This window comes from Nycticebus coucang, chromosome 5, assembly GCF_027406575.1.
Source record: "Nycticebus coucang isolate mNycCou1 chromosome 5, mNycCou1.pri, whole genome shotgun sequence".
NCBI lineage: Eukaryota > Metazoa > Chordata > Mammalia > Primates > Lorisidae > Nycticebus > Nycticebus coucang.
In genome coordinates this window covers 44,262,802-44,278,375 of record NC_069784.1, presented here as the reverse complement: position 1 = coordinate 44,278,375, position 15,574 = coordinate 44,262,802, and the positions used below count along the sequence as shown (strand labels likewise).

Below are 15,574 nucleotides of genomic sequence, written 5' to 3'. Positions count from 1 at the left end.
AAAGCAGCAGCATATGTTCAAACTCATCACAAATAAGTATCCTTATTTATTTAAAGACTCTTAAAATCGAAAAAATTAGGTATAACGGTACTAAGAAACTAGATGCTAGTGTACTTCAACTAATACCAACCTTCAGAATCAGATTGAGTTCATTTTTCTAATACTAAATAAAATTTCAGATATAAGATAATGTCATATATGGGAAAGCCACTCACAGAATATGCTAAAACATGCTATCTTATTTCTATCAGAAAATCCACATATAAAGATATTCACTGTTATACATAGCTCTATGGAATATAAGTTATATATAAGAACAAATCTCTCTAGTCTAAGACATGCTTTTCAGCATTTGCCACTTGCCTGTAGTAACGTGACTGTAAGTAGGTGGAGCATACAGCTTTGGAAACATGACTGGCAGAACCAAAGTCAATGACCTTCACTCGGTAGGGTTGGCGAACTGGATCAACCAGCATTATGTTCTCAGGCTTAAGGTCAGCGTGAATCAGACCAAGACTCTTGAGCTTCATCAAAGCTGTGGCCACCTGCTGCAAGATTGGTCTAATGTACTTGAGTGGCAGTGGGCTAAACTTGTTTTGCTTTAGAAAATCATATAAGTTCTGCTCCAGCATCTCAAACACAAGGCAGGTGTGATTCTTATGCTGAAAGCATTCATAAGAACGGACAAAATTATACTCATCAGCATTTTCACTGCTTAGGCGGGAAAGGATGCTCACTTCAATCTGTCCTTGTCTGGCATAGGAGGGATGGTTCTTCAAGATTTTAATAGCCACAATTTCCTTGGTGCTCCGCTTCCAGCACTTAGCCACCTGTCCAAATGTCCCCCGGCCTAGGAACTCCAAGACTTCGTAGCTGTTGGTCATAGAGCAAAGGATCTCATGCTGGACCAGCTGGTAATCCCCTTCTCCGCTGGAACTGCTACTCTTTGTGGTCACAGTGGTGGTCGTGGCAGCAGCACCCACCACAGTCCTGTTTTGCAGCATGAGAGGGGGATGTTCTTCTATGATCTGCACGCTACCGTTGCTGTCAACTTCCTCACTTTTTCTTTTCAATCCACATTTTTGATATGGCTCAAGCAAAGAAACGTTGCTTCTGTGAGTCAGGGTCTGGCTGCTTTGAAAAGTTGACGTAGCAGCACTGCCTGAGCTATCCGCGGCTGTTACAACAATATGCTCCACTGCAGGAGCTGGGAGGAGGAGACCCTGGTCGTAAGCAGGGATGTTGAAATTTGCTACCTGGTGAGAGGAGTTGGCTTGCCCTTGTGTAGCTGGGAGGGTTTTACTGTGGGTATAATATTTGTCGCTGCTGCTCTGTCCTGAAACATCCCAACCAGAGGGCTCTATTTTCAATTTCTTCGCACTGCAGAAGGCACTCGACGACACTGATGGGGGGGAAAACACCTGCAACTGTGATGCCATACCTACATTGAAAGAAAGGAAGAATGAGACTACCAGGATAAGAGATGCAAGGCTTAATAGCACTATATATGAAAAGCAGTTGATAAAAGAAACACGTAATAGGCTCAAGGCCCATAGCTCAGCGTTTAGAGCGCCGGCCACATACACTGAGGCTGGCAGGTAAAAACCTGGCCTGGGGCCTGCTGAACAACAATGACGACTCCAACAACAATAAAAAAAGAATAGCCAGGCATTGTGGCAGGCGCCTGTAAGCCCAGCTACTTGGGAGGCTAAAGCAAGAGAAACACTTAAGTCCAGGAGTTTGAGGTTGCTGTGAGCTCTGACGCTACAGCACTCTACCAAGGACGACAACTCTTGTCTCCAAAAAAAAAGAAAAGAAAGAAAGAAACACATGATAACATTTCCCTCTTTTCAAAAGCTACTTCAATCTTGACATACAAGGTCAATTAAGTTCGAGAAGTCATCCTAGAAAAAATGCTACATACCTTCACTGCTGAATATCGCTACCATCACCTTCAAAGTACTCCCTTCAGAAGCTATGAACTGGCACCAGGGCCTAGTCCACTTTTCAAAGCACTTCTAGGATGACTTCATGAACTTAACTGTTCACGACAGCTCTGGTGGCCGAAAAAGAGTTCCATAATTGCTTTGATATTCAGTAATGAGGTATGTAGTACTTTTTCTAGTTTCACAAATTTAAATGTCCAATCTCGTATATTCATAGAAATAGTGTTCAGAACATGCTAAACAAAGTGAAGCCTATCTACTCTGCTCAGATCATACATAAAATATTTCCAGTTGTCTAAAGGACCATTGATAAACTGACCAGAACAAAGTAATCAGCATGATGAAAACTCTAATCTGAATTGAGGGAAGTTATTCTTACACAAATATGGGAGAAAGAGAGTGAGAACAGTCTAGCTTTCTGTCCGTGAATAGCCAACAGACACATTTAGCTCATTAAGCCCAAAGACTAAACTGAAAGCTAGTTTTTATTTTTTCAGAATAAAATCTAAACACTTGACACAGCACACAAGCCATTTCACAGCTTATATCTTCTCCCTTCTCAACGATCTGAGCCTCAGATGCATTAGAGCTCTACCTTAATCACTCTTCTCTAGCTCCACATCTTCCTCCTTTTCATTACTCACCTAGATTAGTCATATGCAAGGCAATAAAATAAATATCTACCTCTAACCCAGACTTCTCTCTTTTGAACTCCAAACCCTATATCCAAATGGCGACTTGATACTGCAACTTGGACATCTTATAGACACTTCATATTCAACATGTTCAAAGTTAAACTTAAGAGCCTCCACCTCTCCCTCAATTTTCTATCTCAATTATGTGATGTCACTGAACACCCAGTGTTTCAAGCTAAAAATCAGGGAGACTATGAATGTCTATCCTCAACTATACATGGCTGATAACAATACCTACCTCATGGGCTGTTCCGAGAATTAAACGATTAATACATGTAAAATGACAGTGCCCGGTACACATTCAAATACTATTGCAAATCATTCTTCTCCTTTATGCTTCCACATCCAATCTATACCTATCCATTCTACCTCCTAAGTATATTATTTCAAATCAGCCATTTTTCTCTACTTTTACTGGCACAGTTCTAGTTCAAAGGGCCACCAGTCTCAAACTAAATCTCCTTAAATGCTCGTAGGGGATTTTCCTTTTATTTATTTTTTTTTTTTTGTAGAGACAGAGTCTCACTGTACCACCCTCGGGTAGAGTGCCATGGTGTCACACAGCTCACAGCAACCTCTAACTCTGGGGCTTACACGATTCTCTTGCCTCAGCCTCCCGAGGGCTTTTCCTTTTAAACAATGCAAATCAGATAACTATCCTCTCCTCTTTTCCCCTGCCCCCAGGGCTTTCCATTGCTTTGGGAATAAAGCCCCAAATTCTCCACCTGCCTTAAAAAAACTCTCCAAATCCGCTTGCTGCCTTCAAACATTCCCCACTTTGACTCCTCCACTCTAGCCACGATGTTCTTCCTTAATCCTTGGAAAGCCACTCCTTATTCTCAACTCCAAGCCCACTAAAATGTTGAAGACTTTCTGTGGAGAACCGTTCCTCTGACAGCTCCACCATCCATCCAAACACCCTAACACAATCATCTCCCACCCCCACCATGCCATTTCCACAACTGCCTGTTCTTCCCTTATAACTTGAAAATATTTATTTAACGCTACATTCCCAGCTATAGCTTATGTTCCACAAGGACGTGTAGCACCTTGGTCTTGTTCTTTGTATCACTAGAGCTAACCACAAACTCTGGCAATATATACATACTTAAATATTTGCTGGATGAATGAGTTGACCTCTGCCTACCAACTTCACATTCTACTACAATTCCCTACCCCTCATATTAAATTGCAGTCTTCTCAAATGTTTGGTTTTTGGGTCAGCTTTGCTTTGAATATCCTTCCCTTTTATCTGTTCTGCATGGTCCTTGAGATGTAGAAGTCTCCACTCTAATCCATATAGTATAGTTTTACTATTCACAAGAGAATAAACACACACAACCAGAAAGGAAGGAAATGTGACAAAGAATGTTAAAGAACATCAAAATCCAAAACGTACATTTCCTTGTGTTTGAATACAACTAAAAACCATCTGCACTGGACTAGTCAGCTAGAAAAAAGAAATCCTTAGCAGTTTTTGGCCGGGGCCGGGTTTGAACCTGCCACCTCCAGTATATGGGGCCAGTGCCCTACTCCTTTGAGCCACAGGCACCGCCCAGCCTTCAATTTTTTAAATGCAGTTTAGAGTTACTTTAATCAAGAGTTTACATAATTTATATAAATCTTTAAAAGTAAAAGTTTTCCATCATATGTGTTGAGCTGCTAAATTTAATAATCTATCAAAAGACATGAATACAATCTTTATATAATAAAAAATATTTAGTGAAAGGGCGGCGCCTGTGGCTCAGTCAGTAAGGCGCTGGCCCCATATACCAAGGGTGGCGGGTTCAAAACCAGCCCCAGCTGAACTGCAACCAAAAAATAGCTGGGCGTTGTGGTGGGCGCCTGTAGTCCCAGCTACTTGGGAGGCTGAGGCAAGAGAATCGCTTAAGCCCAGGAGTTGGAGGTTGCTGTGAGCTGTGTGATGCCACGGCACTCTACCAAGGGCCATAAAGTGAGACTCTGTCTCCACAAAAAGAAAAAAAAAAATATTTAGTGAAAAATCTGAATGAAATTTGAAGTTTGTAGCAACTAAAGTAAAAATGCTAAAAGAAATTCATGAAATGTCATACCAGATTTTAAAATACACATTCACGACTAGATACTTTATAAAAATACAGCATTTATCAGAATAATGTTATTGACAAGGTCTTACCCAGTAAACAAAATAACAGCTACTTATGATTTTAAATCTTCACATTGGGTACTGCAAAACGGACATTTTCCAGAATGTTTAAGCATATAAATGAATATAATTCTTTTTTTTTTTTTTTTTTTTTGAGACAGAGTCTATGTCACCCTGGGTATAGTGTCGTGGCATCACAGCTCACAGCAACCTCAAACTCTTGGACATAAGCGATTCTCTTGCCTCACCCTCCCAAGTAGCTGGGATTACAGGTGCCCACCACAAAGCCTGGCTAAAAATGAATAAAATTCTTATTCAGAAAGACAAACAATCCACCCGAAAGGAAAGAATAATTCAGAATTTTACTGGCCTTCCCCACAGTGAGAAAAAGATGTATCAAAGTCAGTATCAGACCACCAGGACTTATGTGCTGAGACTCATTCTGGCCTCAACTAACACAAAATGAGAAGGAAATGCAAAATCTAAACAGCCTAGAAAAATCAGCATACTCTTATTTATATTCCACTCTGAAATTCAGCTAAAACAGTAAAGATACCATGTTCCACAAATTTTAAATTTGCAAATGGGGAGGTAATTCTTTCTAGGCAGAAAGCAACCAAACAAAAATATAGAACAGATTAATACCAGTGGAAAATTTACCATATGTATCAGACTCTCTTTGGCAAATTACAAAGTTTTTGAAGTCACATGAGAATAGCTCCCCAATAAATTAAAAGGCTATTTCTGACTTTCTAAAAATTCTGTACCTCAACTCCAACAATAACAAAGTCTTTCCATTTTTTTTTTTTTTTTGTAGAGACAGAGTCTCACTGTACCGCCCTCAGGTAGAGTGCCGTGGCGTCACACGGCTCACAGCAACCTCTAACTCTTGGGCTTACGCGATTCCCTTGCCTCAGCCTCCCGAGCAGCTGGGACTACAGGCGCCCGCCACAACGCCCAGCTATTTTTTTGTTGCAGTTTGGCCGGGGCTGGGTTTGAACCCGCCACCCTCGGCATATGGGGCCGGCGCCCTACTCACTGAGCCACAGGCGCCGCCCCAAGTCTTTCCATTTTAAACCTAAACTTCCAAGGACTTAAGCATCTTAATGTAATGACAAATGTGCCTGCTGCATTAATCTCAAAATAGAACTGACAGGCAAAAGTCTACTAGTACTTGCACTTATTCCTAAAAGATAATAATTATTAAGGAAATCTAAGGTGTTCTAAAACAATCAACAGCTTCCCTACTCTCTGGCATGGTCACATCTATTTAACACTTACTGGGTGCCCCATATGAAACACTGTAGGCAGATAATCTTACTACAAAAAAATTCAATTATTATAATCTTGAATGGAACAGCCAGGTATGACAACCAAAATAACCACTTTTCAGTGCTTTGTATTGAAGTCCTCAGTAACTTTCACCACCACCCCCACACACCAATAATAAATTCATATTGCTTTTGCTCAATGTCATCTTTGCTTCTTTGACACAGTTTAACAATTGGTGACCTAAATAACCTAAAAACAGTACTACATACTGATTTCTTCCTCTAGTACTTATGCTCAGCTGACAGATACACAGATGTACATATTCTCCAGCACACATACTGACATATAGACTATTCTTATCACTAAAGTAAATAAATAAGAGTACATGTTCTGGCTCGGCACCTGTGGCTCAAACGGCTAAGGCGCCAGCCACATACACCTCAGCTGGCAGGTTCAAATGCAGCCCAGGCCCACCAAACAACAATGACGGCTGCAACCAAAAAATAGCCACGTGTTGTGACGGGTGACTGTGGTCCCAGCTACTTGGGAGGCTGAGGCAAGAGAATTGCTTAAGCCCAAGAGTTGGAGGTTGCTATGAGTGGTGATGCTACGGCACTCAGGGCAACAGCTTGAGGCTCTGTCTCAAAAAAAAAAAAGAGTACATGTTCTATAAAAATAAAGCAATACAAGTTTGGGAAGAAAATTCTTTCATCAGAACACCTATCTCTCTCTCTACTCCACTAAGTTTTCTCTACTCTTACTGTACAATTCTGTACTTGCTCAAGCAGCCTAACTGGTCTCCCCCAAATTGTACTCACAAGCCCTCTAAGGTCTACCAATTCATTCACCTTATAACTGAAGCTTTTAAAAATGCACATGTGGGCTCAGCGCCTGTGGCTCAAGTGGCTAAGACGCCAGCCACATACAACTGAGCAGGCAGGTTCGAATCTAGCCCAGGCCCGCCAAACAACAATGACGGCTGCAACCAAAAAAAAAAAAAAAAAAAAAAAATAGCCAGGTGTTGTGGCGGGCGCCTGTAGTACCAGCTACTTGGGAGGCAGAGGCAGGAGACTCGCTTGAGCCCAGGCGTTGGAGGTTGCTGTAGCTCTCTACCCAGGGCAGCTTGAGGCTCTGTCTCAAAAAATAAATAAATAAATAAAAATGCACATGTGGGGGGGGGGGGGAACACATCTGTCCACCACTTAAAATCTTACAATCAAGACTTGCAAGATCTGGGTTAAAGCCTTGTTTCATCCATTCTTTCCCCAGGCATGTTCTCTTCTGAATTCCTAGAGTAGGCCTTGCTGTTCCCCACCTTAGTTCCTTCATTCGTAATGTTCCCTATCTGAACTTAGTTTTCCTGTCTTAGCCTTTCCTTCTAGTCTCTGGTTAAAGCTCATGTATTCAGTATAGTAGAGGCTGTCGGTCTGTATCAAAGTCAGTAATAGCACTCTTAGGTATACTTAAAATGACACCTACAGCAATAGAACAAAAAAAATGTAAGTGCTTTGTGTTTAGTAAAAAGGGACTATTTTAGTATGTGCACAGGACAGTCTAAAGAGTCTATAAAGCTTAGAATAAAGAAAACTATACCTTTTAAAGGCAGGGGTGCATTATAAATTAAAAACAAAAACAAAACAAATATAATATACACTGAGGAGTTTCCAACATAAGGAAACGGTCTAATTAACAAAGCAGAGATCAGGGCGGCGCCTGTGGCTCAGTGAGTAGGGCGCCGGCCCCATATGCTGAGGGTGGCGGGTTCAAATCCAGCCCCGGCCAAACTGCAACAAAAAAATAGCCGGGCGTTGTGGCGGGCGCCTGTAGTCCCAGCTGCTTGGGAGGCTGAGGCAAGGGAATCGCGTAAGCCCAAGAGTTAGAGGTTGCTGTGAGCCGTGTGATGCCACAGCACTCTACCCGAGGGCGGTACAGTGAGACTCTGTCTCTACAAAAAAAAAAAAAAAAACAAAGCAGAGATCAATATGAAGCATAAACAACACTAAGAGGGGACACTGTTTAGATCAACCAGCAAAGGCTGAAGGAAAACAGGTAACAAAGGTGTGGCAGACAGAAGATGATAAGCTCCTTCAGGAAAATGAGCCGACTTTTGCCAGTATGCCAAGGAAGGTGGAAAAACAAAAACTGTATAAAGAAAGGAGATATATTTGATTGGAACAGAAGACACTGTCAAAAACGAGGAACTCTTACAACTAAAAAAGATGTCAAAAAAATTATTTCTAAAGCTCCCTAATTACAAGATGAGAAAAAAGAGATCCAAAAAGGCCAAACAAGTTTTACATGGAGCTAATGAATACTAATGCTGGCAAAGAATTCAGGTCTTCTGATTCTTTTTCATTGAGGACTTTGAGAAAGCACTCTACCAGGTGCTCTTAAATAATCCTAAAGAAATACAACTAAAATTTCCTACCATGAAAGAGCTTAGGATGTTGCTGAAATGATAAGACTTACAAAAAATAAGGAGAAAACGTAAAAATAGGTTGTAAATTTTTTAAATGCCAAATTAGAAGCTACACAGAAATACATTAGGTATTTAGGATGTAGGTTTCTACAACTACAAGGAAGATCAGAAACAAAAACAACAAAAAGGAACCAAAAAGCAAATCAGTGAATAAAGTGATATTTGGAAATATAAGGGGAAGAAACTGGGAAAGACTTAATAGTAAGTTTTTAAAAAGACCTACAAAATATAGAAAGCTTTTATAAATAAAAGGACAGATGGCCGATCGAGCAGCTCATGTTTGCAAAATTACTTCAAATTACAAAAGGAACAGTTACAATATAAGACAAGCTACTTAAGTTCCAAATGTAAAAAGTTTACAGGGCAGGTTTGGGTCATTGATTTCTACCAACAAACCATTGATAGAGCTGCACTTCTAAAACAAAAGCACAGAAAGAATGAACTCTATTTTCCAAAGAGTTGTGAATTTTGAGACAAATTTTTTTTTCTTTTAGAAGGGTGTTCTAGTTTGTCGTTCCAAAATCCATAAAACTACAATGTCCAGGGATAAGGATAAGGTACTCATGAAGATATCACCAGCAAAAGTCCTACTGGCCAGATGAAGTCAGTGTGTTTATAAGATCTCATTAACCAATTTTACTCTCAAATGCTGTACTGACAAGGCTGTCTCCAGTTCTGACCACAAGTATTTTACTAAAATAAAATACCCTTCAAGTCAGGAACAGTATCTTAAAGTCAATTACATTCTACATCATACCAGAATTATAACACAGAACCTTGACATAATTACATGTAAAGAACAAAATCACCTGCTGAATTACAACAATTAGGTAAGATGTTAGACTTTTAAATTTTTACAGAAAGCTTCAGGTTTTTTACATGAATAAAAGTCGGTAATGGTTTGCATTCTCTATAATCTTAAAAAAAAAAGGAAGAAGAAAATAAAAAACTTTGCAGACCAGAAATCAAAAATAGCTTTACGCAAACAAGAGCAAAATTGTAGGTTCTGCTGAAGGCATCAGCCACTTAATTTAACTCCACTTCATCAGGAGCAGGAAGCCACAATGCTGTTTTTCATCAGTTACTAAGAAACAAATAAGATGAAGGAGAGATTGGGGCAGAAGGGTCTATACAGCTGAAACTATTATTTTAATGCGATTACTGAGAATTCTCAAAGTGTCACTAATAGACAAGAAAAAGCATGTAGGGCTGCCTCAAAAAGAATCTACCACAATCAGCGGTTAAACCGAGAAAAGACATAACTGCAGCTTTTCCCCATTCCCTACCTTCTTCCCTCCTATTCCCATCCCCCTTCCTCAAACAGGAAAGAAAGCACGCCCAGCATAAACACAGGCCATTGCTCACAGTTCGTCACCACAACAAACTGGAGGTTAGACCAACGCTTCTGGAGAATGAGCCCCAGGTCTTGGTTGCTAGGCACAAAAAACGACTCTTCCCCACAGCCCTGTGACCAGTGTAGACCTCACCTACGAGTTCTGGTTGTTTTCCCCTCTTTTCTTTTTAATGAAAGCTTTGAAAAGTGGCGACTGGCAGCGAAAGTTTCCCTTTGAGCCAGACCTCTGGAACTGCCTTGCACAGATACACATTAGGAGGGCTGGTCCCACGAAGGCTACACCATCATTACAAACCTAACGATTACAGAACACCAGCGGAGGGAAAAGAAAAGCTTCCACACCCACCCCACCACCGTCGTCTTCTCTCCACACCGCTTCCCGGTCCCAAACAGCACAAATAACCCAAAACCATGGGTTTTGGATAAGCAGGGCTGGGAAGCACAACGCCACACTGGGAACCTGCCGCGGCTGCCGGGAAAATACCGGTCGGGTAAAGAGACGGAAGGCTGTCCCCTGTCACTTAAAGACAACAACACACCCAGAGAAGTGGCAGGAGACTGGGGAATTCCCCCCAAAACAAACCCAGAGCCTGCCCACTTTCCTAGGAACGTAACTCCCTCCTGCGGCCGCGACCAGCCGAGACCGGCCGAGACCTGCCGGGCCGCAGGACGCGGCGCCCGGTCCCGGGCGGGGGCCGGCTCGGAAAGGCGCCCCCAGCAGGCCGGGCGCACCAGGAGAGCCCGCGGCCCGCCCGGCCCGCCTCGGGCAGCCGACAGGAGGTCACTCCGTACCGAGGCCCCTTCCCGCCCGTCCGCACTCACCGCCGGTGTGTATGGTTCTCAGCCGCGAGCTGGGGCTGCCGTGAGGAGGCGGCGGAGGAGACGAGATCCGGGGCCCCGCCGCCGGGTCATCATACCCTCCGCGCGAGCCGGCCCGGGCCCCGGCCCCCGCCCCCCGGAGCCGTCCCCGCGCCCGTCCCGCGGGGGGAGCCTCCTCAGCCTCCCGCCCGCTCCGCCACCCGGCCCCTTCCCGCCACCGCCGCCGCCGCCGCCTTGGCCCCGCGCTCTCCCGCCTCGGCCTCCCGCTGCCGTCCGGGGCTATCGCCGGGCCCCTTACTCCGCAGCCGCCGTCGTCGCCAGACCTGATGAGCTGAGCGCTGAGCGGCCGCCCTCATCCGGCCGGCCCCGCCTCGCCGGAACTGTTCACCCACCCGGCGCCATGACACCTACTGAGGCGGAAGTACTGAGGGCCCCTCCCCCTAGAACCGCCGCATTGTACTGATGGCGGTGGGAGGGCGTGAGCCTCCGTGAGGAGCCAGCGCGGTTGGAAGGCGAGGGCCGGATTTCGGGCCCCCTCCTCGCGGTAGACTCCGCGGTAATTTAAAGGTGCCTGGTGGCCGTAGGGGATCTAGCTGTAAAATGTCATCCCAGCCAGTGTGACATCACCACGGTCTAGTGTGACAACCCCAGAAATTGGGAAGTGTGCGGGGATGCCGTGCGTACCCGGGAAATCCCTAGCTGGAGAGGAATTAACTCAGATTAGGCTTTCGTGTTTCCTTGCCATCAAGACACGCTCTAGCAGGGTGACATCGGTGTATGGGATCTGGAAGCCTCCCTGTACATCAGGAAATCATTAGAAAGCTCTCCCATTGCTGCTTTGGGAACTTGTGTTTGCATTAGGAATTGAGAAAGAATAGCGGTGATCTGAACCCAACACCTCAAACGTGCAGTGAATGAATGCTAACATCATGATTTTCTTGCATCTACCAGAAGATAGCAAGGCTGGGTAATCAGGAAACAGGATGTGTTGGGCAAAACATTCTGAGAAAATGGACACTGCAAGAAAACTAAGTTAAATACTACTAGAAAGAAATTCTATAAGACTTCAGTTACACCTCCTGCTGTGTAAAATGTTCACATTCTTAAAGTGGAGGGCATTTTTAGGGAGACGGTAGTGTAATATTCATTTTTTGTTCCCCATCCCACAAATGCTGGAGGCAGCAGTGATCTTAGCCCTAGAAAGGGTCTGTCCAGCATCGTGAGTATTTGCATATACTCTGTGAGGAGGGGGCCAGAAAAGTCACACTGCTAGAACATCTCTTGATGGCAAGGAAACATAAGGGGGGGCAGATGTAGCTAAGACAAGATTTTGCTATCAAGCTTTATTTCTCAAGTTTCACTCATTAACATCCTTGATTTCCTTGGATTCCCCATCACAAAAAAGGACAACATTTTTGTAAAATGTGCCAAGTAGCTTGTAACTGGTAAGGGAAATCATTTGTGTTTCTCCCGGCCTTAACCATACTGGGAGCAGTTCCATTTTATCGGGAACAAGGAAGTTTATTTCCCTAGAGGACCAGCATTAGTGTTCAATCCCCCAGGGCAGTTTTGTTTGCATATTTCCACAGAAACTTCCTTCTTACTGTTTAAAGAACTTAAGGTTCTCACATTGGGCTGACCTGGGAAACATCAAAATATAGAGAGTGGATAAACATGCGTGTTTTAGTGAGCCAGAAGAAAGGCAGAAACCTTAGGCTGGAGCAGAGCAGATTCTGCTCAAAAAGTCAGCTTTGGCTAAGCATTGTGGCTCAGGCTTGTAATCCTAGCACTTTGGGAGGCTGAGGCAGGAGTTCCACACCCTGTATCTACAAAAAACAGAAAAATAAGCAGGACATGGTGGTGCACACCTGTAGTCCCACTGCTTGGGAGGGTTGCTTGAGCCCAGGAGTTTGGGGTTGCAGTGAGCTATAATGACACCACTGTACTCTAGCCTGGATGACAGAGTGAGACTGTCTCTCTCACACACAAAAGTCAGCTATAAACACAAATTATTTACCATGCCTTGGTTCAATCAAACTCTATGACACGTTCCTAATCTCCTATTCCCCCAATTTATGTCCTTTTCCTCTTTTCAAACATCTCTCAAAATTTACATTTAGGGAGACTTTGCAGATTGACTCTCTACTTCTTTATCATCATCTAAGTACTTAGATAATTTATTTGTACCTTAGTTATTTGTATTTTGTGATCTTTATTGTCATTTTTCTTAGGTCATTTCCTCAGTCTGTCTCACTGTACAAGGAACTTTTTTTTTTTTGAGAAAAAGCCTCACTCTGTCACCCTGGAGACAGAGTGCCATGGCATCATAGTTCACAGCAACCTCAGTCTCTTGGCTGAAGAGTAGCTGAAGAGTAGTTCTCTCAGCCTCCTGAGTAGCTAGGGCCCACAATGACACCCAGTTAGTTTTTCTGTCTTTGGTAGAAAAAGGGTCTTGCTCTTGCCCAGGCTGGTCTGGAACTCCTTAGCTCAAGGGATCCACCTACTTTGGCCTCCCAGAGAACTAGGATTACAGACATGAGCCCTTGCCCTAGATTACAGGAGCTTCTTAAAGTCTAATATTTTCTCCTCTCTAGAATTATTCATTCATTCATTCAGCAAACTGCTTGTGTGCCTGTTCTGTGCTAGACACTCTTCTAGACTCCAGGTCAGATACAATATGAATAAAACATTGTATTTTCCCTCAGCGACCTTACAGTCTAGTTAGGAAAAAAATGTGCGCATACATATGTAAGACTTAAATAAGGGAGAGAATACCATCAGAGAAGGTAATATTTGAGCATGGTACAAAGAAGTTTCCAAGTTTAGTACAACTGAAGGTCATTTGTCCATTTAACAGATGTTTATAGAGCATCTTCTGTGTGCCAGACACTCATGTTAGAAATTAAGGATACAAAGAAGAAAAGACGTGCCCATTCCCTGAAGGAGCTTACAGTTCAGCAGAGCAGTGGCAGGATGTGGAATTAGTAAAGTAGGTTAAGTCAGATTTTGAAAGGCAGTGAAGAGCTTTAGAGGTTTAATCAGACAGGTCTTAGGAGAGAACTAATGATGAGGAGGAGGATGGCTGGAGTGGGAAAGGGAGTCTAGGTAGAAAATTAATGATGAAGGTTTGATCAAGCAGGGACTATTGAGATAAGGGGGCAGATATATGAAATGTTTCCTCCCAGATAAAGTCAGGACAGCTGAAGGGAGAAGGGCTGTTAGCAGTTGGAAGTATTGAAGTCTCATTTAGGGTATGATATCCCCCTGGGGCCTAGAGCCTGAATTTGGTGTTTCAGGCAAGAAGTCTCTTGCTCAGGCGCTGCAGTGCTTAAGGCCAAATGGGAGAAGGCTATGTCTTGGGAAAACCTGAATCAAAAAGCTAGGCAAACTGTCCAAACAAGAAGTGAATCCAGGGGCTAGGAAGAAAAAGAGTTCAAATAGAAGTCAGTATGGGAAAGCCAGAAGAAAGTGAAGATCTGAAGTAAGGGATGAGAGGAAGAACCTGGAAAAACCCCTTGAACCAACAGGAGAAGCTCAGTGACTTTTTTTTAATCCAGACCCCCTGAAAACCTATTACTTGGGGGAGGGGCAGGAGGGGGTAGGACGGGCGGAGGGAGGGTGATTGGTGGGATTACACCTGCGGTGCATCTTTTACAAGGGTACATGTGAAACTTAGTAAATATAGAATATAAATGTCTTAACACAATAACTAAGAAAATGCCAGAAGGCTATGTTAACCAGTGTGATGAAAATGTGTCAAACGGTCTATAAAACCAGTGTATGGTGCCCCATGATCGTGTTAATGTACTCAGTTATGATTTAATAATAATAATAATAAAAGAAAAACTTTTACTTGGAAATATTTCAAACATGGAGAAAAGCATTTATTAACATTATCCCTCTTGCAGGGCGCGGTGGCTCACACCTGTAATCCCAGCACGTAGGAGGCTGAGGCGGGAAGATTGCTTGAGCTCAGGAGTTCGAGGCTTGCCTGAGTGAGAGAGAGACCGTGACTCATAAAAAGAATGGAAAAAAACAGCCAGGAGACATGGCGAGCTCCTGTAATCCCAGCGGCTTCAGCTTCGGGGGCTGAGGCAGCAGGACGCCCAAAGCCTGAGTCTGAGGTTGCAGTGAGCTATGACACAATTGCACTCTGCTCGGGGCATAGAGCAGAACTCTGTCTCTACAAAAAATATATATATATATTGTCCCTCTTTTTAACATTTTTCCTCTTAGATAGACAGAGTTAAACAAAGATATATTATTATGCACACATATCCACTTTTTTCTGATCATTTGAAAGTAAATTGTAGGCCTCTTTGCCCCTTAATACTTGAATATCCTAAGAATAAGTACATTTACTTACATAAACATAAAACATACAATTATGAAATCTGGGAAACTTAACATTGACATAATACTTTAATCTTCCATTCATATTCCAATTATTGTCAATTGATCCAATAACATCCTTAGCATTTAGTTTAATTTTCCAGCACAAGCTTCTGTTTAGGACCACATATTACATTTAGTTATCATGTCTTTTTTTTTTGAGACAGTGCCTCAAGCTGTCACCCTGTCACCCTGGGTAGAGTGCTGTGGCATCACAGCTCACAGGAACCTCCAACTCCTGGGCTTAAGCAATTCTCTTGCCTCAGCCTCCCAAGTAGCTGGGACTACAGGCGCCCACCACAATGCCTAGCTATTTTTTTGTTGTAGTTGTCATTGTTGTTTAGGCTATCCTTAGCAGAGAAGCTTGCATACGGGAATGTGGTAGACATTGTTCATTGCCTCTTCAAATGAATCATTAGAGTTAACTAACTTCTGTAGCAAACAATTCCCCTACTCAGTGGCTTAACACAGTTTTCATTGCTTGCTCATATC

At 43.1% G+C, this 15,574-nt stretch overlaps 1 protein-coding gene across 3 annotated transcripts in view; it reads right to left on the bottom strand.

Moving 5' to 3' along the window:
- The window catches only part of HIPK1 (homeodomain interacting protein kinase 1), a 68,667-nt gene extending 57,691 nt beyond the window's left edge, over positions 1-10,976 (bottom strand). For 2 of the 3 annotated variants that reach the window (XM_053591235.1, XM_053591237.1), the window contains exons 1-2: positions 10,218-10,331; positions 364-1,441 (exon numbers count right to left, since the gene is read on the bottom strand). In XM_053591235.1, the coding sequence (XP_053447210.1) occupies positions 364-1,441; positions 10,218-10,284 (1,145 nt within the window). In that variant the 5' untranslated portion in view covers positions 10,285-10,331. Of the gene's footprint in view, positions 1-363; positions 1,442-10,217; positions 10,332-10,693 lie in introns of those variants that run through there. The other variant, XM_053591236.1, reaches the window with a different exon arrangement.
- Between the last annotated feature and the right edge of the window lie 4,598 nt (positions 10,977-15,574).